A 25,743-nucleotide genomic window follows, 5' to 3' on the forward strand; every position below is an offset into this window, starting at 1 on the left:
CTTGGGTCCTTTGATGGATTGCACCCGCCTCTAAGGAAGTTGCAATGCCAGTAGCGTCAGCACTTAGGCAGCCTTGGGTCCTTTGATGGGTCACGCCCACCTCTGAGGAAAGAGGAAGTTGCATCATCAGAGGCGGGCCGTGACTCAGCAAAAGCCCCAAGGCTGCCTAAGTGAATCACTGTGCTGACGCTACTGGCACTGCTGTAGGCAAGTACTGAGAGCTGCTGGGAGGGGAGCAGAGGGAAGGAAGGCACTGTCGGAGGCTGAGAAGCAAAACATTGGAGCTCATTGGGCCCCCCTGATCTTGCCGGCCCTGCACAGACTGGCAGAAAATTTCTGCAGACCGACACCAGTCCGTGGACTGGCGGTTGAAGAACACTGCTTTACACAGTTAAACAAGATCTAAGGAACTGATCTAAGTTACAGTGTGTGTAGCAAGCTAGTACTTGCCCAGTTCTGCTTTGGAGCACCTATTTCTCTGCCTATAAATAAAGCCCCTAGTTGCTCCAGAATGACTCCTCTGCTGCATGACTTTCTTAATGGAGTCCTGCAGGGCGCCTCTTTGCCTAAAACAATGATGGAGGCTTGGATAACAGCTTTTTCAATGTTAAAATAAAGGCAAAGCTTTTAGTGATACCAGTGAATTTAGAGGTGTATTTGTATCTTTGGTAAGAGAGTGCAGGATGAGTCTTAAGCTTAAAGACCGATGCGAAAAAAGCATTTGAATGGCTTCATTGAGGAGTTTTGTATAGAGTGCTGGATAAATTTGGTATATCCATGAATTTTAGAGCCTGGGTAATAGCACTATACTCTGAGTCAAACGCCTGTCTAAGGGTGAATGTGTGTCAGCCTGGGAGAGGCAGTCTTCAGGGTTATCCCCTTTCAGCCTTGCTTTATGTTCTCTCTTTGGACCAGTTTGCAGTGGTGATTGTGGATAACACAAGGACAGACAAATTCATTACGCTTCTATAATAGGATCAGGTACAAATAATCCTAAAAAGTTATTTCAATTGATTCATAATCTGGCGGCACCTCCAATTTTAGGAGCTGCTGTAGAGCAATCTCAACCATCAGTGCAGGACGTTGCCGATTTCTTACAATTTGTCAAGACCTAGAGAATCCTTCCCAACCTACGATACAAAATGATATCTTAGACACTCCCACTCAGGAATTTGCGCAGATCAGGTATAGGATAAATTTTATGCCATAACTGCTGAGGATTTAAATCCTCTGGTAAAGAGCTTTTCTACACGTTCTTGTGTTGTAGATAAATGTCCCTCGTATCTTTTCTCTAAGATTCCAGATGCTATAATTTCACGGTTGTTACTTTTCTTTAACAACCGGCTATCAGAGGGGTCGTTACCAATTGAAATGAGGAATATTGTTATCAGTCCTATCCCTAACCTTAACATCAAAACTGATAAAAAAAATATTGCAGTTGCTCCAGAATACTGCAGTTAGATTAATTTTTGGTCAAGATATGAAAGTGTTACATTAGTGTATAAGAATCTTCATTGGTTATCGGTTAAGAGGCAAATTAAGTTTAAATCAGCTTGAATAGTTCCATCACTCATATATTACAGACGGACTCTTCAGATAATCCGATTTTGCTTTTTTCTCATTTGCATTATTCTGCCACCAGATTATGTGGTACTTTATTACTATATTTTCCACAGATTAGAGGAGTACAGTATAAACGACAGCTTGACTCCTCTTTTGCTTACGCTGCTTATTCCAAACTACAATTTGGAATAATCTACCTGATATCAATTACTTAAGGTTTTGTAAAAATTTGAAACTTTTTTATATGACTTGTAATATTCATTTTAATTATTGATTGCTTTTGTATTTTCCCATAGATTTTACGGCCTCTTTGAATGTAAATAATAATAATAACAGTTTATATACTGCAGGACCATGAAGTTCTATGCGGTTTACAATGATTAAAAGATGCTACAAAGTGAGTAGAATTAACAGCTCTAGAGATCAGTTATTGTGGAATAAGATTGTACAGGTCAGTTACCTAAATACTCCAGGAACAGATATGGTTCTAGGTGTCTCCTAAATTCCCCATAAGTAGTAGACATAAGCAATTGTTCCAGATCTTTACCCCATAATGCTGCCTGATGTGAGAGAAGATGGTGATGATGTCTTTTAAATTTACATCCTTTAACCGATGGAGAAACAAAATTCAAGTGTGAGCTTCTCTTATGTCTGTTGGTTGAGAAAGAGAAAAGGGAGCTGAGAGCTGAAGTCAGATGAGCAACTTTTTTGGTTGAGAAAGAGAAAAGGTCAGTTATATATTTAGGGGCTAAACCGAATAGTACCTTACAGCAAAAACATCCAAACTTAAACTTCACACACGTCTCCATCGGCCAGCAGTGCAGAAGTTGGTAGGAAGGTGTTACATGATCGAACTTCTTCAACCCAAAAATTAGCCTGACTGCCGCATTTTGCACCAGTTGTAATCACCGCATATTCTTCTGGGAAATTGCTAAATGTAACCAGGGTTAAAAGTTTAAAAGTTACTTGAGTGTGAAAAACAGGGTTTAAAGAGGCAGAGGATCTGGAATGTAAGAATTATGGGGTTTTTTCCTATTTTGAGAGGTTTGGTTTGTGTGTCTTTTGGTATTATGTTGCTGATTTCCTGCACAGGTTTGCTGTCTTCATGCAGAGATCAGCATCAGCTGCTTTGAACATTCAAACAGTCAGATTTGAGAGTTGGGAGGGTGACTTGGATCTGTATATAGAGGTAGTTTGGTTTCTCTGCCTTGTGAGAAGATAATTATAGCTGGTTTTATTGAATTTTGAATAGGAATTGGAGGTTTTGGTTGATATATAGATTCTGGTATTTATCCAAGGGTGAAAATATTTCTTTCTGGCTGATGTGAAGAATTGTTTTATCTGTGAAACTGTTTGATGCTGGAAATTTGTCTGTGAGATTACTGTGAAATGTTGTAGGAGAAATATTGGTGAAGCAAAGTTGTGAAACTGCTATTGAAACCTGATTTTTGTAGAAAATCTCAGTCTCTGTGTAACAAATCTGTGGTGCTGATTTCTGAATAAAGTTTCAGTCTGCGATTCTGTGAGACTTTGAGTGACTTCTGTGGTGCTGATTTTTGGAGGAGATTTTATAAGAGATCTTGTGACAGATTCCTGTGAAATGTAAGAGAATATTGGTGAAATAAAGTTGGTAAACTGTTTTGGGAACTTTTTCCCAAGAATATCTGTTGTAAAGTTTATTGAGAATTGGGTTTTTTTGGTGTGATTTGAGAAATAGGACATTCTGGGGAGGGAAAAAGTATAGGGAACATCAAATATCTGTTGGGTTTTTTTTAGCTTAGGAAGTATTTTAGGCAAATTTGGGGTTATTAGATTGGGATAGGGTTTTCCCTTATTGATTTATTTTAGTCAGAGTAGTAGGTCGGTTCCAGGAAGAGAGAGTCTGCTAGCAACGGCGTGCCAACGTGAGGACATAAAGCCTCAAATACCCTAACCTGAAAAAAACTCCAAGAAGAACTATACAGAGGGGAAGTAGAATTTCTTTGTTAAATATTATTTCTAATTTAAATTCTGAATCCTTAGTATTTCTTTATAAATTAACATTTTTTATTTCCAGGTTACATTACATTTTATTATTACATTCGTTGTTATTTTTTTATGTAATTCACTCCTTCTCCTGGGGAAAGGTATCAATTTAACCCTCGGTGTTCACGACTACAAAATAAATCTTATTTCAAGAGGGATACCTTTTACCTCAGTCTGAGAAGGAGGGGGTTACAGTAATCAAGTTGACTCGGTTTAAGGGATTGTACCAAAATTCTAAATTGCTATACTGCGATTAATAAGTTGTTGATTTGATTAGATTAGGGGCACAGACTGCAGGTCTATCAAGCCCAGAATCCCGTTTCCAACAGCGACCAATGCAGGTCACAATTACCTGAAGAGATCCCAAAAGAGAAAAACACATTTTTTTTTTGCTATTTATCCTAGAAATAAACTGTGGATTTTCCCAAGTTCATCTTAATAATAGCTTAGAGACTTTTCTTTTAAGAAGTTTATTATTTATTTATTTTAAAAATGTATATACTGTCTAAAGCAGCTCTGCACAACATACAGCCCAAAACAGCACTCACTGTGCTCTCCTGCTCTTCCCTCCTTGTCTCACCTTTAAAAGCGCCACCGCCCCCGCTTTTGAGGCCAACAAACTAATTATGGCAGCCTGCAGAGCAAACCTAGCAGGCTGCTGTCAGTCTCCACACACATTCCCTCTGCTGCGGTCCCGCCTCTGATGTCAGAGGAGGAGGGAGACCGAGGCAGAGGGAACATGCTTCGGAGGCCAACAGCAGCCTACTAGGTCCACTCTGCAGGCTGCTGTAATTAGCTTAGCGGCGGACTACGGAAGACGACCTCTCTCACTGGGTGCAGGAAGCAGCAGAGGTAAGTCCCTGCCCATCACGAGGGCCCCGGTGGGACACTGGATCTGGAGAGAGAGACAGAAAAGGACCTTGAGGAAGGGCGGGTAAGGAGAGAGAGAGACAGAAAAGGACCTTGAGGAGGGGCATGAAAAGACTTGAAGACAGGGCAGATGCTGGACTAGAGGAGGTAGAGAGTGGAAACACCCTGAACCAAGGAGAGTGAGATGCCAGGCCCTGGGGAGGGGGAAGACAAACAGAGTGAGAGAGACAGAAAGACCTGGATCAAAGGTGGGAGGACTCAAAATGTTAGCAGAAGTAAGATAGAGAGAGGGAAAAACCTGAAACAAAGGGGAGGCATAAGAGAGGGAGGCAGATGTTGGACTTGGGGGTGTACAGAGGGAAGAGAGAGAGATTTCAGAGAGGTGGAAAGATTCTGGACCAGGAAGGGAGGAAGGAAGGATCTTAAATCAAAGGGGAGAAGGAAGAGGGAAGAAGAAGAGATCCCCCAGAGGCTAGAGAGAAGAGAAGAAAGGAGAGAAAAGAGAAAAAGAGCTGAAAAGAGCAGTATTATGCCCAGAGGTGTTGACTTTCAATGAGAGTCCAAATAGTCTGTAAAAGCGGCTCATTTAGTATCAACATTGGTAGATAGAGGCATAGTGGAGGAGATCAATAGCTCACGTTTATGCTGATGTAAAACCAATTGGAACCAAAAATGAACGTTAAGCGAGTCGAAAGATTTCCAATTAGAAAGTATGAGTCTTAACACAATGATAAAAGTGTATCAAACAGAGAATGTTGAGGCCTGGGAATGACGATGGAGAGAGCCTCCAATTTTAGTACTAAAATATCTGGAGATAACTTAGACTGCAATTGGAATATTGATTGGAAAATGGACCAAACATCTGCCCAAAATTGTTTTAAGGAGGAACATTCAAATATCATATGCAATAATGTGCCTGGTGACGACCTACAATTCCAACATTTATTTGAAGAAGTAAGACCAGCCACATGTAGTTTTTAAGGAGTCCAAGTAGTCCTATGATGCAGGAAATATAAAGACTGAACCGAGTTGGCAGATGGAATGGTTCGAATAATTTTAGACCAAAGGGTTGTCCATTGTCTATCACTTATGGGGGACCCAAGATCAAGTTCCCAAGATCTACACAGTGAAACATCAGTAGTAACATGGGATGTGAGAAACAATTTATAAATATATGATGCCTGATGTCCAGTAGAAAGCAGTTTAGGACATAGGGAAACCAGGGAGGGAACTCCCAAGATAGTGGAATGCAGAATTTTTGATTACACTGGTCAATTGCAGCCATTGAAAGAATGATGAGGCCGGAAAAGCAAATTTATGTTGTAGTTCTGCAAAGGTCAAAAGTTGTAGAGAAGGCGTACAAATATCAGCTAAAGACCAAATCCCTGCTTGTGCCCACATAGGCCAGTATATTGGCATATTTCCAATCAAAAAGAGTGGATTAAACCATAAAGAGGTAGCAGTAGAGTTGCGGATAGAAACGTCTAATAATTTGTCTAACTCCATTAAACAGGACACTGACTGAGATATGATAGAATTAAAATGATTTTATTTTCAATTTAGTGATCAAAATGTGTCAGTTTAGAAAATTTATATCTGCTGTGTGTATTGTGTCTATATGAAAAATGAATTGAAAAAATTGCATTACAATTAGTAAAGGGGGCAGGATCTGGGGCGGAGCTTGGGAGGTCTGTGGTTGGGGGTACTTTGCCTACAGCAATGTTTCTCAACTACTTCAAGCTATCAGCCGCCGCCAGTGCCTCTCCTCTCCTGCCCTCTTCCCTGCTGGCGTCTCAGGGCCCATCTGGAAGGCCTCTGTGCATGCGCGGATGTCAACATGATGATATGCATATGCAATATGTCATCACAGCAACATCCACGCACTTCCGGTGGCCACTACATGGGGCCCTCGCTACATTTTCCAACTTCGTTTCGGGCCCGGATTAGTTGTGCAGGCCTGGTCTAAAGACTAGGCAGTTTACAAAACAACATCTAGCCATAGCCTCTCCTCTATATCTCCCACTACAAACAGACTCATTTCATTCACATAAATGCATTGTCCTATAACTAAATCTTCATGAGTTCTTAAAAGTATTGCAGAAATATTTACTGTATTAAATACACTGAAAAATAACTCTCCTCTCCCCTTTTACAAAACCACGGAAGCGGATTTTAGCGCAGGCCAACATACTGAATGCTATGCGCTGCTCCCGAGGCTCATAGAGTTCCTAGGAATGTCGGGAGCAGCAATGGCCTGCACTAAAAACCACTTCTGAGGTTCAAAAGTTTCTTAAAAGTATCCCTAGCTTTACATAATCGTAACTGACCTGTCAATGAGTTCTAAAATTTCACCCCTACTATTGAAAACAGAGAATTCCCAACCCTGGTATGTATCCAAACCTATTTTAAACCCTGCCAAGCTAACTGCTTTTACCACATTCTCTGGCAATGAATTCCAGCGTTTAATTACACATTGAGTGAAAATTTTGTGGAACCCTGGAATTTCTCTCTTTTTCTTAATAAATCTACTCTGGGCTCACTAAAGCAAAACATTTTATAAATCCAATAGTGTATGATTGCAACGTATTAGCTCAGACTTGGAAAATCCATGAACCCCCTCCTCCCTCCATTCAGGCTTGGAAGTGCTGTTTGCAATATATGTGAGTTGCAATATAAGGGGAATTGAGAAAACCCAATATTTTGCACAATTTGGACACTTTTATTCACTAACTCTCATTGGAACAGCAGCCTGCAGAGCCACAAAAGTTGACCATTCAAGATACATAAGATAAGTGCAATAATTTAATAGTGCATAAGAGACAGTATGAGCACAAGATCAGAAATAATGTTCAATAAGGGACCTAAAAGTGTGATGATGGTCCCTAAATGATCTCATTGCGGCTGAGCACTTTTTATATGTTTAAACATTTATTCACATATATATAATTTCAGGATATCTAAGTAAATCAAATTTACAATTTTGTAAGCAGCTGGTAACCAATTTGAATTAATTCTTAAGCACTACCGGCAATTTAGAAATCTATACTCCTTTACATTTATAGTTTTGCAATATATGTGTACCATGGGTAAGCTTAGGACTAGGTGTCTGAAGGCTTTTGGCAAATGGGAAAAGTTATGGGGTCTCCTAGCTCTGTGATGTTTGTAAGAGAATACTTTCACCTTATCTTGTTGTTCTGGGGCATGGAGGGAGCAGTTTGTACAACCTGGAGTCTGTCTGAGCTAGTGCATGGTAGGGGGAAGGGGATTTTACATAAAACTGAGCTTTGTTTTTGTAATTCTAAACTGTGCTGTATTTCTTGGATCTGAGTGGCCCTAAGAGATATTTGTTTGCTGGTTCCTAGTATTGTTTGAGGGGCCGCTGAAAAGTTCTCAGCCCAACCAAGAGGATAATGATGTGGAGCCAGGAAACTTACAAGTTATTCCACACTTTCCTTGACACACTTTGTTTCAATGGTTCCTGGTTAGTCTGAGAACTTTTCAGCAGCCCCTCATAATCATGCTGTACTTGTTTCGATAAAAGACCTTGTTAAATTGAAATGTCCCAACACTTTACTGCAATGCCAGATCCGCGTGCAATAAGACCCAAATCCTGAAAGACCTTCTAGATGAGCTCAACCCTGGTTTCCTGTGCATCACAGAATCATGGATCGCCAAAGACGATCAATTCACACAAAATGAACTCCTCCCCCATGGTTACCAAGGCCTCTTCTCCCCCAGACCCAATCGAAAAGGTGGTGGTCTTGCACTCCTCTCCAAATCTTTCTTCGACGTCCAGCTCCTTGAGACGGGCACCCATGCCTCCCTAGAATATCTGCTTGCCTCAGTTAATGATGAACTCCGCGCCCACCCATTGGGCATCCTGTTATTATACCGACCACCCATCCCTTGGACCAAATCTTCCAATCTCGTCTATGAGACTATAACAACTGCCTTCCTTAAATTCCAAAGACTTCTAATCGTTGGTGATATCAATCTCCACCTCGACGACACCAATAACAATGATACATCCGAATTCAACAACTTCCTTACCTCTCTAGGCTTTCCCTCACCCACCCCATCCCCAACCCACGAAAAAGGGCATACTCTAGACTTTACCACTTTCGTTGATCTTACCGCTTTCAAAACCTCAACCGACGACACTCGCTGGGAACAAGTCCCTTGGTCTGACCACTTCTTAGGGACTACCTGCCTCCTCATCTTCATGTCACATCTTCACTCCCCACCCCACTCCTCTCATTCCATAACCTTCCGCAAAAAAACCTCGAGCAATCTATTCTGGTCCAAATTCCTCAACAAACTCTCCTCAAACCCTAGACCTACAGACCCCGAATCACACTGGCACAACTGGACCGCCCTCTCCGAGTCCACCTACCACTCCCTTGCCCCATTAACCACCAAAACCATCTCCTACCCCCGAAAGGCCCCCTGGTACCTACCTCTCCACAGAGAATTGAAACAGAAATGTCGCGCTCTGGAGCGCAAATGGAAAAAATCTAAATCCCCCTCTGATAGACAGACCTGGAGAGCTAATATTAAATTTTACAATTCAACATTAAAAAAAGCCAGGAAAAACTTCTTCGGAGATAAGATTTCTAGATCCAACAACCAGACCAGTGCGCTGTTCAACATCTGGTGCTCACTAACTACAAAAAAAAATGACCTATCTTTGCTCCCATCATCTCTATCAGCCGATGCCCTTGCAAATTTCTTTAATGAAAAGGTTACCACCCTAAGATGCTCCTTCCCCCCCACAGTCTCCTATAATTCCTTGACCTCTATTGATCTCAACCCTACCTCACTTGTATCCACTCCCATTCCTGCCGACAGATCCTAGACCTCCTTCGAGCTTGTCTCCGAACCGCAAGTCTCCAAACTCTGCCTCAAACTAAAAACTTGTAACTGCTCTTTGGACCCTTTCCCCTCCTACTTATTCGAGAATATCCCTACACAGGCCATCGCTTCCCTCACTGAACTTATTAACTCTGCCCTAACATCGGGCCTTTTCTCCCCCGACATGGGACACATTTCATTGTCCCCTCTACTGAAAAAGGCCGACCTTGATCCCTCCATTCCATCAAATTACCGTCCTATAGCAAATATCCCTCTCCTAACCAAGCTATTAGAATCCATCATATCCACCCAACTCTCTTCCTACCTAGAAAGATTCTCTATCCTCCTACCCCATCAATTCGGCTTCAGACCCAACTTCAGCACCGAATCCCTCTTGGCCTCACTAATCTCTAAGGTGCAACAACTCCATTCACGCAACAAATCTGCTGTTCTTCTTCAATTCGACCTCTCCGCAGCCTTCGATGTCGTTCACCACGACATCCTAATCTTCTAACTCTCCGAAATAGGCATAAGCTCCACTATCCTAGATTGGTTCTCGAAATTCCTACGCTTCCGCTCCTACACCGTTAACACAAACGGTACCTCATCCCCCCCCTGGAAGCCGAAATGTGGAGTCCCGCAAGGCTCACCCCTCTCCCCTATCCTTTTCAACATCTACATGTCCTCTCTGAAACTCCTTCATCTATCCCCCCTAGAAACTCTCTACTCCTACGCTGACGACATCCTCATCCTCCTCGAGACCGACTCGAACCTCTCGAACCTCACTGAAAACATATCCTCATGTATTACGAACCTCCAATCCTGGGCCCAATCTGTACAAATGAAACTAAATGAGTCCAAAACAAAACTACTTTGGCTTGGCCCTATTTCAGACCATTTACCCTCCTCCATCCCACTACCTTCCGGCCCCACTCTCCAGCTTGAGTTTTCAAGCAAAGTCCTAGGCTTCATCTTAGACTCCTCCCTCTCCTTCAGTGATCCCCTCAACTCCCTGGTAAAAAAATGCTTCTTTAGCCTCCATATGTTGAGGAAAGTAAGATCCTGCTTTCACCATTCTCATTTCGCCATCCTCGTTCAATCCACCTCCTCTCCAGACTGGACTACTGCAACTCCATCTATATATGCCTAACTAAGAAAAACCTCCACAGACTTCAACTAATTCAGAACGCCGTGGCCAAGCTTATTTTCGCAAAAGGCAAGTTTGATCACGTCTCCCCTCTCCTCTCCAAGCTTCACTGGCTCCCAGTATACTCCAGAGTCCTTTATAAATGTGCCTGCTTAGCCTTCAAGATTCTACATGGCATCCTTCCCCCCGTTATCCCACTCCTTTGGAATTCCTCTAACCCACTCTCCTCTAGATCCTCTCAAAAACTGAAACTATCTTTCCCATCTACAAAAGGTATATGCCACGCAGGAAAACTTGGAACATCCCTCCCCTTTAGAGCCACAGAACTCTGGAACAACCTCTCATCCCCGCTCAGAAATGTTAGCTCCTTCCAATCCTTCCGTAAACACCTGAAAACTTGGCTCTTTTCAAAAATCTAATCACCCCCGTTCTCTAGTATCCTGTTCCCTCCCTATCTTCTCAGTCCCTCTCCTATATCCATCTTTGTAGTTCCTTTCCTCTCAACCTCTGTAAACCGTGCCGAGCTCTGCGCTTGCGGAGATGATGCGGTATACAAACCTAAGGTTTAGTTTAGTTTAGTATAACAAAACCAAACCAGGGAATACTTTAATGCAAATAATCTTCAGGTCTGTAATACAAAGTAGTTTCCATTTTTCCTTTATGCAGGTTACTTTCTCTTTTCCTGGTGGCCTCACAAGCCAAGTTTTTGTAGTTGGAGTAATGGAGGGATAAGTGACTGGCCCACAGTCACAAAAAACTGCGGTGGGAATTGAACCCAATTCTCATGTTCCTGCATTACCTATTAGATAACTGAACAAGTCATTGCTTTTACCTTTGACTCCATGTGGGCTGATGCTGCCATGTTTTATCAGGTCTCTATATGCACAATCTGTACTTAGAAAAATTATTGCAAATAAACATTTTTCAGCAATTTCTGAAGGTATGAAAACAATTCTCTAATTTTTCCAAGCTGGCTTTATTTACCCTTTTAAAGTCACAGTGTTTCAGTGGTTTTTGGGGGGGAGGTAGGGAGGATTTTAAGTATGCTTCAGTTATCCTTTCATCTTCTCTTATTTAGATTGAATCCTTTGTTGACCTGGTACAAGGATGGCTGATTATAAGTGTCACAGACTAAGTACTTTGTCATCTCCCAAAAAATTTCAGAACACAGCACTTACTCAAAACAGATTTTCTTGGAAGGTACAAGAAACCATAGTTACTTACCGTAACAGTTGTTATCCAGGGACAGCAGGCAGATATTCTCAACATGTGGGTGACGTCACCAACGGAGCCCTGCAGCAGACAGCCTCGCAAGCAGACTTGCTTGAAGATCTTTTAAGAGCTCATGAGTGCTGCACTGCGCATGCGCGAGTGCCTTCCCACCCAAGTTAGGGCACGCGTCTCCTGTGAGGTATCTCAGTTCAGATAGCTAGCTAAGAAGCCAACCAGGGGAGGTGGGTGGGTTGTGAGAATATCTGCCTGCTGTCCCTGGATAACAACTGTTATGGTAAGTAACTGTGCTTTATCCCAGGACAAGCAGGCAGCATATTCTCAACATGTGGGTGACCTCCAAGCTAAGCAGAATGGGATGGAGAGAGAGTTGGCAGGTTAGGAAAACAAATGTTGTAAAACGGACTGGCCAAAATGGTCATCCCTCCTGGAGAAAGTATCCAGACAATAATGAGAGGTGAATGTATGAACCGAGGACCAAGTGGCAGCCTTGCAGATTTCCTCAATAGGAGTTGATCTGAGGAAAGCTACAGATGCTGCCTTTGCTCTAACTCGAACCGTGGACCTGTGACTCGACCCTGCAGAGGGAGACCAGCCTGAGCGTAGCAGAAAGAGATGCAAGCAGCCATCCAGTTGGAGATGGTTCGCTTCGAGACAGGACGGCCCAACTTATTTGGATCAAAGGAAATGAAAAGTTGAGGAGACATTCTGTGAGGTTGAGTGCGTTGCAAGTAGAAAGCCAAAGCACGTTTACAGTCCAAAGTATGAAGCGCTATTTCTCCGGGGTGAGAATGAGGCTTTGGAAGAAATACTGGAAGAACAACTGATTGATTAATATGAAATTCTGAAATAACTTTAGGTAAGAATTTAGGATGAGTACGGAGGACCACCTTGTCATGGTGGAAAACTGTGAAGGGTGGATCCGCAACTAAAGCCTGTAACTCACTGACTCTTCGAGCAGACGTGAGGGCAATGAGGAACACCACTTTCCAAGAGAGATACTTTAGATGAGCCTTATCAATTGGTTCAAATGGAGGCTTCATCAATTGAGCCAGGACGACATTGAAATCCCAGACCACTGGAGGCGGTTTGAGCGGTGGGTTAACATTGAAAAGTCCTTTCATGAAGCGGGAAACCACTGGATGTGCAGACAGGGGTTTCCCATCAAGAGGCTGATGGAAAGCAGCAATCGCACTGAGATGAACTCGGATAGATGTGGACTTGAGGCCAGAGTGCAATAAGTGAAGTAAATAATCCAAAACTGAAGACAAGGAGGTAGACATGGGCTCCATATGTCGAGTAGTACACCAAGCAGAAAATCTAGTCCATTTCTGGTCATAACACTGCCGAGTGGACGGCTTTCTAGAAGCCTCTAAAATGTCCTGTACAAACTGAGAAAACTGTAGAGAGGCAGATAGGTTGAAACGTACCAAGCTGTTAAGTGTAGAGACTGCAGGTTGGGATGAAGCAAAGACCCCTGACTCTGTGTAAGCAGAGAGGGAAAAACTGGTAGAAGCAGAGGCTCCCTGGTGCTGAGTTGAAGTAGAAGGGAGTACCACGGTTGTCTGGGCCACTGAGGAGCTATCAGAATCATGGTGGCATGTTCTGTCTTGAGTTTGACAAGAGTCTTGAGAATCAGAAGGAATAGAGGGAAGGCATAGAGAAACTGATCTGTCCATTTCAGAAGGAACGCATCTGCCTCAAGGCAATGAGGAGAATATATCCTGGAGCAGAACTGAGGCAGCTTGTGGTTGAGGGGAGACGCAAAGAGGTCTATTTGAGGAGTCCCCCATTGAGAAAACACCTGACATAGAGAAGAGGAATTGAGTGTCCATTCGTGAGGTTGCAAAAGACAATTCAATTTGTCCGCCAGACAGTTATGCTGACCTTGAATGTATACAGCTCTCAGAAAGATGTTGTGATGAACTGCCCAATCCCACAGCTTCAGAGCTTCTTGACAAAGGGAGTGACATCCCGTGCCTCCCTGTTTGTTGACTTGGATGTCCATCTGGACAAGGACTACTTTGTCGTGAAGATGTTGAAAAGCTTTGAGAGCATTGAAAATCGCTCTGAGTTCCAACAGATTGATGCGACAGAGACGGTCTGTGGGGGACCAATGACCTTGTGTATGGAGACCATCGAGATGGGCTCCCCATGCGTAGGTTGACGAGTCTGTTGTGAGAACCTTCTGATGAGGAAGAGTGTGGAAAAGCAAACCTCTGGAAAGATTGGAAGAGAGCATCCACCAGTGGAGAGGCTGTCTCAATAAAGGAGTTACAGTAATGTGTTGAGAGAGTGGGTCAGTAGCTTGCTGCCACTGAGATGCCAGGGTCCACTGAGGTATGTGAAGGTGAAGTCTGGAAAAAGGAGTCACGTGAACTGTAGAGTACGATTTTGGGTTTCAAAATGGGATTAGATGATTTCCTGAAGGAAAAGGGGATTGAAGGGTATAGTTAGTGGGTTACTATACAGGATATTAAATGATTAGGGAATAACATGTTTTAAGTAAAAGATCACTTACAGGTCATGGACCTGGGGGGCCGCCGCGGGAGCGGACTGCTGGGCATGATGGACCCATGGTCTGACCCGGCAGACGCGATGCTTATGTTCTTATGTTATGTGACCGAGTAGAATCATCATTTGTCTCGCTGAAATTGATGTGAGAGGAGACACTTGATGGCAAAGGTGAATGAGAGCGTCTTGGCGTTGTTGAGGCAGGAACGCTCTGAGCCGGACAGTGTCCAGAATGGCTCCGATGAACTGGAGAGTTTGAGAGGGGTGCAACTGGGTTTTTGGAAAATTGACTTTGAACCCCAGACATTGGAGGAACAGAATAGTCTGTCGGGTTGCTGCAATAACCCCTTGTTGAAAGGGGGCTTTGATGAGCCAGTCGTCCAGGTATGGAAAACCTTGAAGACCTTGGATACTAAGGCTGCAGCCACCACCACCAGACACTTCGTGAAGACTCTGGGGGATGAGGTGAGCTGAAAGGAAAAACTCTGTATTGTAGATGAAGATTCCCCACCCAAAATCTTAAGTATCTGCGAGAGGCTGGATGAATTGGGATATGAGTGTAAGCCTCTTTGAGGTCCAGAGAGCATAACCAATCCCCATGATCCATCAGGGGATACAAAGCTGGTAAAGAAAGCATCCGAAACTTATCTTTGACTAGAAATTTGTTGAGGGCTCTGAGATCTAGAATGGGTCGCAAATCCCCCATTTTCTTTGGGACTAGAAAATAACGGGAATAAAACCCAGTGTCCCATTGGTTCAAGGGAACCTCTTCAACAGCTCGAAGGCGAAGAAGAGCCTGAGCTTCCTGAAGGAGAAGGGGAAGTTGCAACGAACTGGAAGGAATCTCTCTTGGAGGGCAATCTGGAGGTATTTGAAGAAAGTGAAGTGAGTATCCCTCCCGAAGGATGTTGAGAACCCAGAGATCTGAGGTGATCAGCTTCCACTGGTGATAAAAATGGTGAAGCCAACCTCCAATGGGCAGAAGAGAAGTCTGATGGGCGGAGGTTGGTATGCTCAGACTGAGAATGTCAAAAAGACTGAGCTGGTGTCTCTGCTGCTATGGCGGCTGTCTAGGTGGAGGCCTAGAGAATGCTGGAGTTGTTTTTTGAGGATAACGATGTGGTGGAGGCTTATAAGGCCGGGCAGGTGGAGTTTTAGGCAAAGGAGCACTCATGTTCAGAGTGACGCTTAGTAGCCGCCTCAATGGAATCATCAAAAAGTTCATTTCCCTGGCAAGGCAAGTTCGCTAGATGGTCCTTCAAATTGGGGTCCATGTCTACAATGCAGAGCCAAGCGAGACGACGCATGGCTACTGCAAAAGCAGAAACTCTGGAAGAGAGTTCAAAGGCATCATACGTGGCTTGCAGCATGAAGAATCGAAGTTGTGACAGAGTACAAATAATCTGTTTGAATTCTGGAAGACACTGCTCCTCAAGAGCCGGGTAAAACTTAAGCATTATTTTGAGGTAGTGATTAAAATAAACAGTAAAAATGTAATTTTAGTTGAGAATTCTATTTGCCATCATGGAATTCTAATAGAGCCTGTGGCCAAACTTGTCCATGGTACGGCCTTTCCTGCCCGGAGGCACTGCAGCATAGATCTTAGATGGTTGAGCTTTCTTTAATGAAGATTCCACTACTAAGGATTGGTGAGATAATTGGGATTTCTCAAACCCTTTACAAGGTACAGTGCGATACCTGGATTCCAGTTTAGAAGATATGGCTGTAATAGAGTAAGGAGTTTCCATATTCCTGAGGAAAGTTTGTTTTAAGACAGTAGTCATAGGAATCCTCAAGGTCTCTTTGGGTGGAAGAGGTAACTCCATGTCGGCCAAGTATTCAGGAGTGTACTTAGAGTCAGAGTGGAGATCTAGCTGAAGAGCTTTTCCCATGTCAAAGACAAATCTCGCAAATGAGGCAGACGTCAAGGTAGATGGCTCCTCAGGAGAAGGAAAGCGAGACCTGGGAACAGCAGAATAGGACAAAGAAGCCTCTCTTGAATATTGAGAAGGAGGTTCAGAGTCCAGCACCATGGTTACCGAAGAAGCTCCACTACCTGTTATAGGAGGAGTCAGAGAGTGTTTGCGCTTCAAAAGCCTCGATGGGGAAGTCCTCGGGGTCCAAAGGACAGAGTGTGTCGAGGCGAGAGGAGAAGGTCCCTCAGAGGTGGTCTCGATGGAGGAGTCTTCAACCTGGACGGGCTTCGAGGTGAAGCAGCAGGTGTAGGTTTGCGAGATTGAGGCTTGTGTTTAGGTTTTGAAGGAGCCTCGACGGCCCTTGATGAACAAGGCATAGAAGACTCAGTACTGAGAGGAGGAGAGTCCTTTTGCTTGAGAGAAGACTCCTGACTCCGCTTGGAAGCAAGATGCCTCGAATGCTTCAAGTGATGCCTCGATCGAGGTTCAGGAGACTGTGCCCTAGGAGGAGGAGGCAAAGAGTCACTGGATCATAAGTGATGAGACTTTCGAGGCTTGCCTCAAGGTGCTTCGACGGGAGGCTCAGGCTGGCTCACAGGAAGCAGGGTTGAGGCCGGGACAAGTTGAGCCAGGACCGAGTTGAGCCAGGACCGAGTGGTCAAAATGGCTTTCAACATATCCTTGAACAAAGGCACCGACACGAAAGGATCAGGTCTTGAAGGTGCAGCCGTGCGCTCCAAAGAGGGCGATCTCGAGGATGAGTATTCCCTATGTTTGGAGGCACGCTTAGCTGGAGGTCTCTTAGAGGCTGGCAGGACCGTGGGCATGGCCTGGGATGCCTGAGACTCTGGAGGCTTCTTAGGAAGGGTAACTGAAGGAGAAACAGGAGACTTACCCGCAGATGAAGGCTTAGAAGGGAAAGCAGCCGAGGCCTTCGAGGCCGAAGTTGTCGAGGCTGAGGTCGAGGCCAAGGTCGAGGTCTTGGAGGTTGAGGCCATCCCCGAAGCCGAGGTCGAGGCCCTCTCAGCAGACTGCTCCATAGTGCCAAATAGTTGAAGAATTTTAGCACAGTGTCTGCGAAGGGCTCGAGGTTGAAGGGTAGCACAGCGCGAACAAGTGTCGGGACGTTTGGGATCCAGGCAAACAATACACCAACAATGAGGGTCGGTGATTGAAATAACCCGGCCGCATTGGCTACACTTTTTTAAACTGGTAAGAGGCTGGGACATAGAAAAAAGAGTAACCCATGAAGGAACGAGGTTCGGTGGCCTGGCCTAAGCCCAAAGGCCGCCGGCCAAAAAAAAGACAAGAAAAAAGTTTTATTTATTTATTTTTTTTAAAGATAGAATTTTACAAGACGCGCCAGCATAGCAACTTAAAAAAAATAAGAAAGCCACGGTGCAAGAAGGCAATGAAGAACGGCAGAGCTAAGACAAATGGGACTTCTCGGCTCCACGGAAAACGTTGAACTGAGGTACCTCACAGGAGACGCGCGCCCTAACTCGGGCGGGAAGGCACTTACGCATGCACGGTGCAGCACTTGTAAGCTCTTAAAAAATCTTCAAGCAAGTCTGCTTGCGAGGCTGTCCGCTGCGGGGCTCCGTTGGCGATGTCACCCACATGTTGAGAATATGCTGCCTGCTTGTCCTGGGATAAGAGGTTTTGAAGCGCGTAATTTATCTTCTCTTTCTCTCTAACACCTCCTTTACAAAGCCGCGCTAGCATTTTTATCACCGGCAACCGCGGTAACAGCTCCGATGTTCATAGAATTCCTAAGAGTTTCCAAGTTATTATTGCAGCGGCTGGCGCTAGTGTAGCTTTGTACAGGAGGGGGTAAATCAGTATTCTCAGTTCTCAACAAATGGGCTCCATTACAGGGCATTCGATAGCAGCATCTAATCAAAGAACATAAGAATAGCCATACTGGATCAGACCAATGGTCCATTTAGCCCAGTATCCTATCTTCACGGTGGCCAATCCAGGTCACAAGTACCTGGCAGAAACCCAAAGAGTAGCCACATTCCATGACAGTGGCTTCCCCCATGTCTGTTTCAATTGCAGACTAAGGACCTTTCCTCCAGGAACTTGTACAAACCTTTTTTACAGCTACGTTAACCACTGTTACCATATCTTCTGGGAACAGGGTCCAGAGCTTAACTATTCTCTGAGTAAATAAATATGTCCATGTAATTTCATCAAGTGTTCCCTGGTCTTTGAACTTTTTGAAAGTGTGAAAGATCAATTCACTTTAACCCGTTCTACGTCACTCAGTCATATCTCCCCTCAGCCGCCTCTTTTCCAAGCTGAAGAGCCCCAACTTTTCAGTTCCATCCCCTTTATCATTTTGGTTGCTCTTCTTGAGATATGGTGACCAGAACGCTGCACAATACTCAAAGATGCATTATAATATTCTCGGTCTTATTTACTGTCTCTTTCCTAATAATTCCTAGCATCCTCTTTGCTTTTCTTGCTGCACACTCGGCAGAAGATTTCAGCGTAGTGTCTACAATGACACCCTGAGCTTTTCCTTGGATGCTGATTCCCAAGGTGGACCCTAGCATCAGGGAACTAGGACTTGGCTTATTCTTCCTGACGCGCATCACTTTCCATTTGTCCACTAGATATATATCTCCATGCCCATGTACAAACACACAGGCAACGGCAGATGTATATACACACCCATAGTCACAATCACAGCAATATAAGCTATACACACACACATTGTAAACTCCCCCCCCCTCAAACATGCAAGAGCAGCAGAGAAAGCAAATGAACAGCACCTGCCCCTAATTTCTGAGACTGGGTTGGGCAAATTCATGGTCAGCCCATGGCCCCAGTGACCCACCTGCAAAATAGGAAGTGCAGAGCAGCTGCAGTTATTTACACTTCCCACTTCCCCCTCAGCACCAACACCAGTCCCAGTTAGTCACTGGGAGCACTGGCTGATTCACCACCGGGAGTCAGCATGGTGGTTTGGGGCTTTCCAGGGTGCAGGAAGCATTAGAGGCAGGAGGGGATTTCCTGCCTTTACAATTGTGTCTAAGACATTATTTCTATTTTTGACAGCACTTAAGCAATTTTTCTCTTAAAGTGTGTTTTATGGCACTGGCCTAAGTGGAAGCTTAGCCACAAAATGGTAACCGAGTCCTCCAGCTCAGGTGCATGAAGGATCCTGAAACCCAGGACGAGTGCTGAGGGTAGCGAGGAAGTGGCAGCTCCGTTGCTTTACTGTAATTCACTATCAGAGTTGTCCAACATTTGTTATATATTCTGCCAATTACTGGATGACAAATCAACATAAATAAGCAACTTGACATTACAATAGCAAAGGTAGACATACAATCATCAAATCAAAATAAAATATTAGGCATCAATTTAGAGCTAGACGTCACTGCAGGAGAACCACCACCAGCTCACTTTCTAAGCTCCGGATGGCTTGTGAATCCATTAAAGCACTAATGTCCTCAGAGCAGTCACTGCCTGTTGCACAACCAACCTCATCTGAAGTTTACAAATAGGTGCTGAAAAGTTCTCAGCCCAACCAATTTTCTAAATTCTGAGTGTTATTTTGCCACTGTAGCTGAAAAGAGCCTTATTTTGTTTTGCAAAGTGCCAATTTGCAGAATCGTAATGCTATGTTTTGACATTGAACCATGTCAATGAAAAGTGTGCAATTTTCAAGTGTGGAACTAACTCTGAGCTGTCCTGAGGTTCCTATTCCTGCAAAAACTGCAAAGAAAATCCATGAATACATGATGGACAAATATCCATCATACTCAACAGTGAAGAAGTGGTGTGCAAACTTTCAGCGTGGAGATTTCGAAGATGCAGCAAGATCTGGGAGGCCTCAAACAGTGTCAGCGCCTGAAATTGTTGACCCGATTTTGGCAGATCAGTGAATATCGGCTAAAACAATTGCTGAGACACTACAGAAATCCAGGGAACGTGTTGGGTGTATAATCCACAAGCAGCTGGGTATGAGAAGCTGTCAGCCAAGTGGATGCCCAAATTTTTCAATGCTGATGAGAAACAACATTGAGTGGATACTTCCAAGTTGATTTTGCAGCATTTTCAGTGAGCTAGTGCAAATGTTTTGGAATGACTAATTACTCCTGATGAAACATGGTTACACCACTATGATCCTGAGACAAAACCCAGTCCATGCAATGGCAGCACTCAGGTTCTCCAAGGCCAAGGAAATGGGTCCCCTCTCTTGCCCGAATTTCCCCTTTCTATCTTGAATTTCTCTGAATGTTTACATTTCATTGCATTAAAATACTTGAATTCTGCAATTATCTATTCAGTTCACTGCAGGGCCATCCCTAGGAATTTCCAAATAATCGATCAATTAAAATGTATCTAAAACTTCTTAAATAAGTTTTCAATTATCTCTGCAATACCATATAATTACTAATCATCCTTATATCAGAGGGCAAAGCATTCTATATTAGCAGAACTTGGTTAACATAGAGAAAGTTGGTAAGAATAATATTAATGATAATTCGTTTTCTATTTGAAGTTTTTTTTTCTCTTTTCAATGCAGAAAATTAGGGTTAAAATATGATTCTCTTAGACCTGTTCATGTCTTTTGGTTATTGTTGGTGTAAGTATTGCTTCTCAGTTAGCTACTAAGATTTCCCTTAAAGTGAACGTGAACGTAAAAACTGATTTCCTTATTTCTTGTAATTTTTGTTTTGTGATTGTATTACACTATTTGAATTATCAATAATAAAAAAAGGTTTCACTTTCTAGATATTCAGAAAATGAAGCATAAACAATTTTCATAGGGGACAAATTCTCATACCATTTGATAACTGTAAATGTGCCAACATGTAAGATGATGAATAACCACACAATTTTATGAATCACTGCGCAGAGCTTGAATTGAACTCTACTACTATTTATCATTTCTAAAGTGCTGAAAGGCTTATGCAGCACTATATATGTTATAGATGGTCCTCTGTTATTGAGAAATACATGGGGTAAGCCACTGCTTGCCTTGGAATATTGCTTCTCCTTGGGTTTTGGCCAGGTACTAGTGACCTGACTTGGCCACTGTGAGAATGGGCTACTGGGCTTGATGGACCATTGGTCTGACCTAGTAAGGTTATTCTTATTGTCACCCTCCAATCTTCAGGTACTACAGACGATTTTAGCGACAGGTTACAGATCACTTACAGCAGGTCGGCAACTGCATGTCTGAGTTCTTTTAGTACCCTGCCTTGTATACCATCCGGTCCAGGTGATTTATCACTTTTTAACTTGTCAATTTGGCTTAGTACATCTTCCAGATTCACTGAGATTTATTTCAGTTCCTCCACATCATCACTCTTGAAAACCAATTCCGGTTCAGGTAGATCTCTTACATCTTCTTCCATAAAGACCGAAGCAAAAAATTCATTCAGTCTCTCCGCTATGGCCTTATCCTCCCTGAGTGCCCTTTTTGCTCCTTGATCATCCAATGGTCCTATCTGTGTGACGCATGAGGTCTGTCACCTTAGCACCAAGCAGGCAAGTGACCAGGCAATCTTCACGCCCACCAGCCACCCAGCTATCTACATGTCTAATGATCGAATCACCAACTACAACAGCTGTTCTAACCCTTCTCTCCTGAGCATATGCCCCTCGGTATGAGAGGATATTGCATCCCCTGGTGGGCAGGTCCTAGCTAGAGGATTATTTCCTACTTTACCAGGGTGATGCTCTCCTTCTAGGAGACCTCTCTCCTCCAAGGCAGCCCAAGGGCTACCAGACTGGAGGTGTGACTTCTCTACAATATCCCTGTAGGTCTGCTCTATGTACAGTGCCATTCAAAAACGCTGATCTTCAAGACCCTGGTCCTCACTTTCAAAACCTTCTATGAAATGATTCTGTACTACATGAAAACTAAACTACAAATCTACTTCCCAAAGCGAGCACTGAGGTCCCAAGGAGACAAACGACTGACTATACCTCCCGGCTGCTCCCTCAAAACTGAAACAGCCCGCAAATGCTCCTACTCACATTTCATATCCAGACTTTGGCACACCATTCCCCCATCTGTTAGATTACTAGATGGACTCTGGAACTTCAGGAAGGCCATGAAAACCTTCCTCTTTACAAACCCAGCGCCTTGAAGTCATTCAACCAGAATGCCACTCAGTCAACGCACCTACGCCACCTAATCTCACCAGATGCTACTTAGTGCATATGTTTTATTGTCATGTCTATATTGTAAATTATGTCATCTCTGTCCCATCTTGATTTGTAACCCGTTCTGAGCTCCTTTGGGAGGACGGGCTAAAAAATTGAATAAACAAATCAATCAATCCTCTGTCTCCCTGAGCTCCTCCAAGTCTGCTACTCTAGCCTTAAAGGAATGGACTGATGAATAGTAGCAGCTCTAGTCACTGAGGGACCGTTCTATTCACATTATAGTGTTTCTAGTGATTATAGTGACTTTGTGGGATTAACAGATTTGAGCATGTTACTTCACATGACATTGACATGTATTAGTTAACAATGGAATTTCATGTTAAGAATAAACTGTTACTGATGGTTTATTTGATTTGGAACCAGTTATTGGTGTATGTGATATACGATTGTTATTTTGTTTTTAAATATGTATGTGAAGTTGTAATCTGCTTTGAATAAAGGCGGAATATAAGCAATAAAGTATAAACTACTTGGGACCTGGGTTAGCCACTGTTGGAAACAGGATAGTGGGTTCGATAGACCTTCGATCTGTCCCAGTATGGCAATTCTTACGTTCTTAGATTTATAAACTCACATCCCGACATAGTGGTATACAAAGCAATAGATGACAAAATAAGATAAAGAAATTAACCTGTGTCGGCGAGATCAGTGAGAGGAGAAGAAGAACTGAGTGAGTCTGGCTATAAGAAGGATGCAGATAGGGAAAAGTGAAAACTGTTTGAGAGACAGTAAGGCATGTCCCCCCCATCATCCCCTCTGGAAAAATGACAGGAGGCATGTGTGTAACTAAGAGTAACATTTACTGAGTATTACAAATTTAACACAGGAGGGACCAGAGACTCTTTTGGGGACTGCATGCAGAGCCCTGGGAGAACAGAATGTGCATAAACTAATCAATACTCAAACATAGCATATCACATCTAGTGATTATATAATCATTTCATATACTGATGTATAAAAAAATTCATACAAAAATATAGATATATATATAATATATATAAAGAGTGTAACAGGTATGCATGAACATGCTGGCTGCATGGACACTAGGCAGTGAAGAAGAATCAGACGCTGTGCTGTGGAAACAGTGCCAGCACTATTTCTGATCCGAATGATTCCTTCTGGCAGCAGGAAGAGGGAAGGGGAAAGAAGGAGACATCGGGAACACAAGGGAGGTCCAAGGCAAGAAGCGGGAGGGAGGGAGGAGATATCAGGAACACAAGGGAGGTACAAGGCAAGCAGCAGAAGGGAGGGAGAGTGAAGGGAGGAGAGAAAGGGGAAAGGAGGAGACATCGGGAACACAAGGAAGGTCCAAGGCAAGAAGCGGGAAGGAGAAGAGAAAGGGGAAAGGAGGAGACATCGGGAACACAAGGGAGGTCCAAGGCAAGAAGCGGGAGGGAGGAGAGAAAGGGGAAAGGAGGAAACATCAGGAACACAAGGGAGGTACAAGGCAAGCAGCAGCAGGGAGGGAGGAGAGAAAGGGGAAAGAAGAAGAGCTCTTTAATCTGTGCTTCCCTTACCCTTGTGCCTCACCCCCTCCCCTGCTTTTCTAGAGGGTGTTTTGGAGAGGCAGGAGCCCTTGAAGGTTCTGTAGTTGGGGACAGGTGGTTCAAAGTCAGACTTTTCTCACTTCCTCCAACACCACAAAATGTTGCATGTGATAGTTTGAAGCCACTTCTGTACCCTTTTCCTTTGGACTCCAGCACCCGGTGTTTAGGGTCAGATACTAAGTTTTGTACCTTCAGTCTGTAATGACATTTTCATAGGCAACATCCATAAGCAAGACAGCGCGTGCTACTGTCTCCTCCCTGGCACATCTTTGCTCACTTCTTCTCCAGCTGTTCCAGCAAAGGATTGGACTCATGCTCAGGAGTTTTCACGCTATCTATCCGCACAATGCAGGTTGGTCGGTGTCGGTTTAGCAGTAGGATAAGTTGCTGTCGCTCTTGCTTTAGTTCTTGGATCTGAGCCTTGAGCTCCGAGTTCATGGCTTCCAGTCGTTCAGACTCCTGGGGAAATGAGATAAGACATCATTTAAACTCTCCAGAGAAATCCAATCGTCAAGATCCACCCTGAGTTTTCCTGAACACTTGAAAGACACATGCATCTCAGACTGCATAAGTGTACCAAAGTTATCCACATTCAAAAACTTAGGGGCCACATGTTAGGTGGTGAGCACAAATTCTATTCAGGCAGCTGTGTGCAGTGTATATAGAACACAAGCATTAAACCACATTTGTGCACACACAGTTAGGCCCAGTCAATGGCAGGGATAATTGGGAGTGCCTAAGTGTTACATGTCATGCACAAAACTTAGTGTTACCATGTTTCACTCATGATCATGCCTGTGTAGTTATACACTAATGAACTTTACATGCTACTTCACAAACAATATAAAAAAGCTCTTAACATCAAGGAACAAAAATGGATTTATTATTTAAATACTCTGTCACCTAATGGATTGAATGAAGAAATTGACTGGATGTCCTTAGTTTAAAATAACATGATCTGAATGGCTTTTGATAAAATAAATTTTTAAATAAAAGTAGTAAATTATTTTTAAACAAAATTGGTTCTACGAACAGGCCTTTTAATATTGGTGTATTAATAATATATTTATTCTATCTGATCTCCGATTCATTAGTTGGACAGAATGATAAATATGACAGGGTCTATCTATTTCATAAATAGGTTATTAATAAGTTTCTAAATGAATATGGACACCAGTTCAAATATAAGTTTATTAACAGGTTGAATAAATTAGAGTAGATCTACAGATGAGAGAAGTTAATAAGTTTAAATATCAAATGATTTCATATTGCTAGATGTAATTTTTATGAACTATTTATATAAGTAACTATTTATATATAGGTTGGTAGGACTAGAGAATTCATTTATTCTTGCACTACTTTCTTAATTCCGGCTTGACAAACTCTAGCTAATGCTGTTAAAATGGTCAATTATAAAGTAACTATAATATGATACCATATTATTTGGTACTGCAATGAGAACACAAAGTCCAATATCAGCAAACAATAACAAATTGCTTTTAATATTGACAGGAGTTGCCATGCAGCAAATCACACAAAATTGGAAGGATTATACCAAGCTAAATTATACATTCTGGTGGAACTCGGTGTGTCACATTTACAAAATGGAGAAAATATTGGCATTACAACAAGGAAATATAAAAAATTTTAAGAAAATATGGGATCCATTGACAAAATATTCTAAAGATCAGATATCTTAACACATTGATAATAATAATATAGGGTTAGGGAAGGAAATATAGAAATTAATATGAGAAAAAATGAAAAAACAAATAAAAGGGGAAAGGGATTCAATATATATGATATGATATTGTACATACAACTATAATTATTATAAATTAAATATTATGCTATTCATTTATTGTAAGAATGAAAATTTTATAAA

At 42.9% G+C, this 25,743-nt stretch overlaps 1 protein-coding gene across 2 annotated transcripts in view; it reads right to left on the reverse strand.

Moving 5' to 3' along the window:
* Nucleotides 1-23,098: 23,098 nt before the first annotated feature.
* Nucleotides 23,099-25,743, reverse strand: part of JDP2 (Jun dimerization protein 2) — a 70,221-nt gene continuing 67,576 nt past the window's right edge. For both annotated transcript variants that reach the window (XM_033953189.1, XM_033953191.1), the window contains exon 4: nt 23,099-24,317. In XM_033953189.1, coding sequence (XP_033809080.1) covers nt 24,132-24,317 — 186 coding nt within the window. In that variant the 3' untranslated portion in view covers nt 23,099-24,131. The remainder of the gene's footprint in view (nt 24,318-25,743) is intronic.

This window comes from Geotrypetes seraphini, chromosome 7 (genome assembly GCF_902459505.1).
Source record: "Geotrypetes seraphini chromosome 7, aGeoSer1.1, whole genome shotgun sequence".
In the NCBI taxonomy this organism is placed as follows: Eukaryota; Metazoa; Chordata; class Amphibia; order Gymnophiona; family Dermophiidae; genus Geotrypetes; species Geotrypetes seraphini.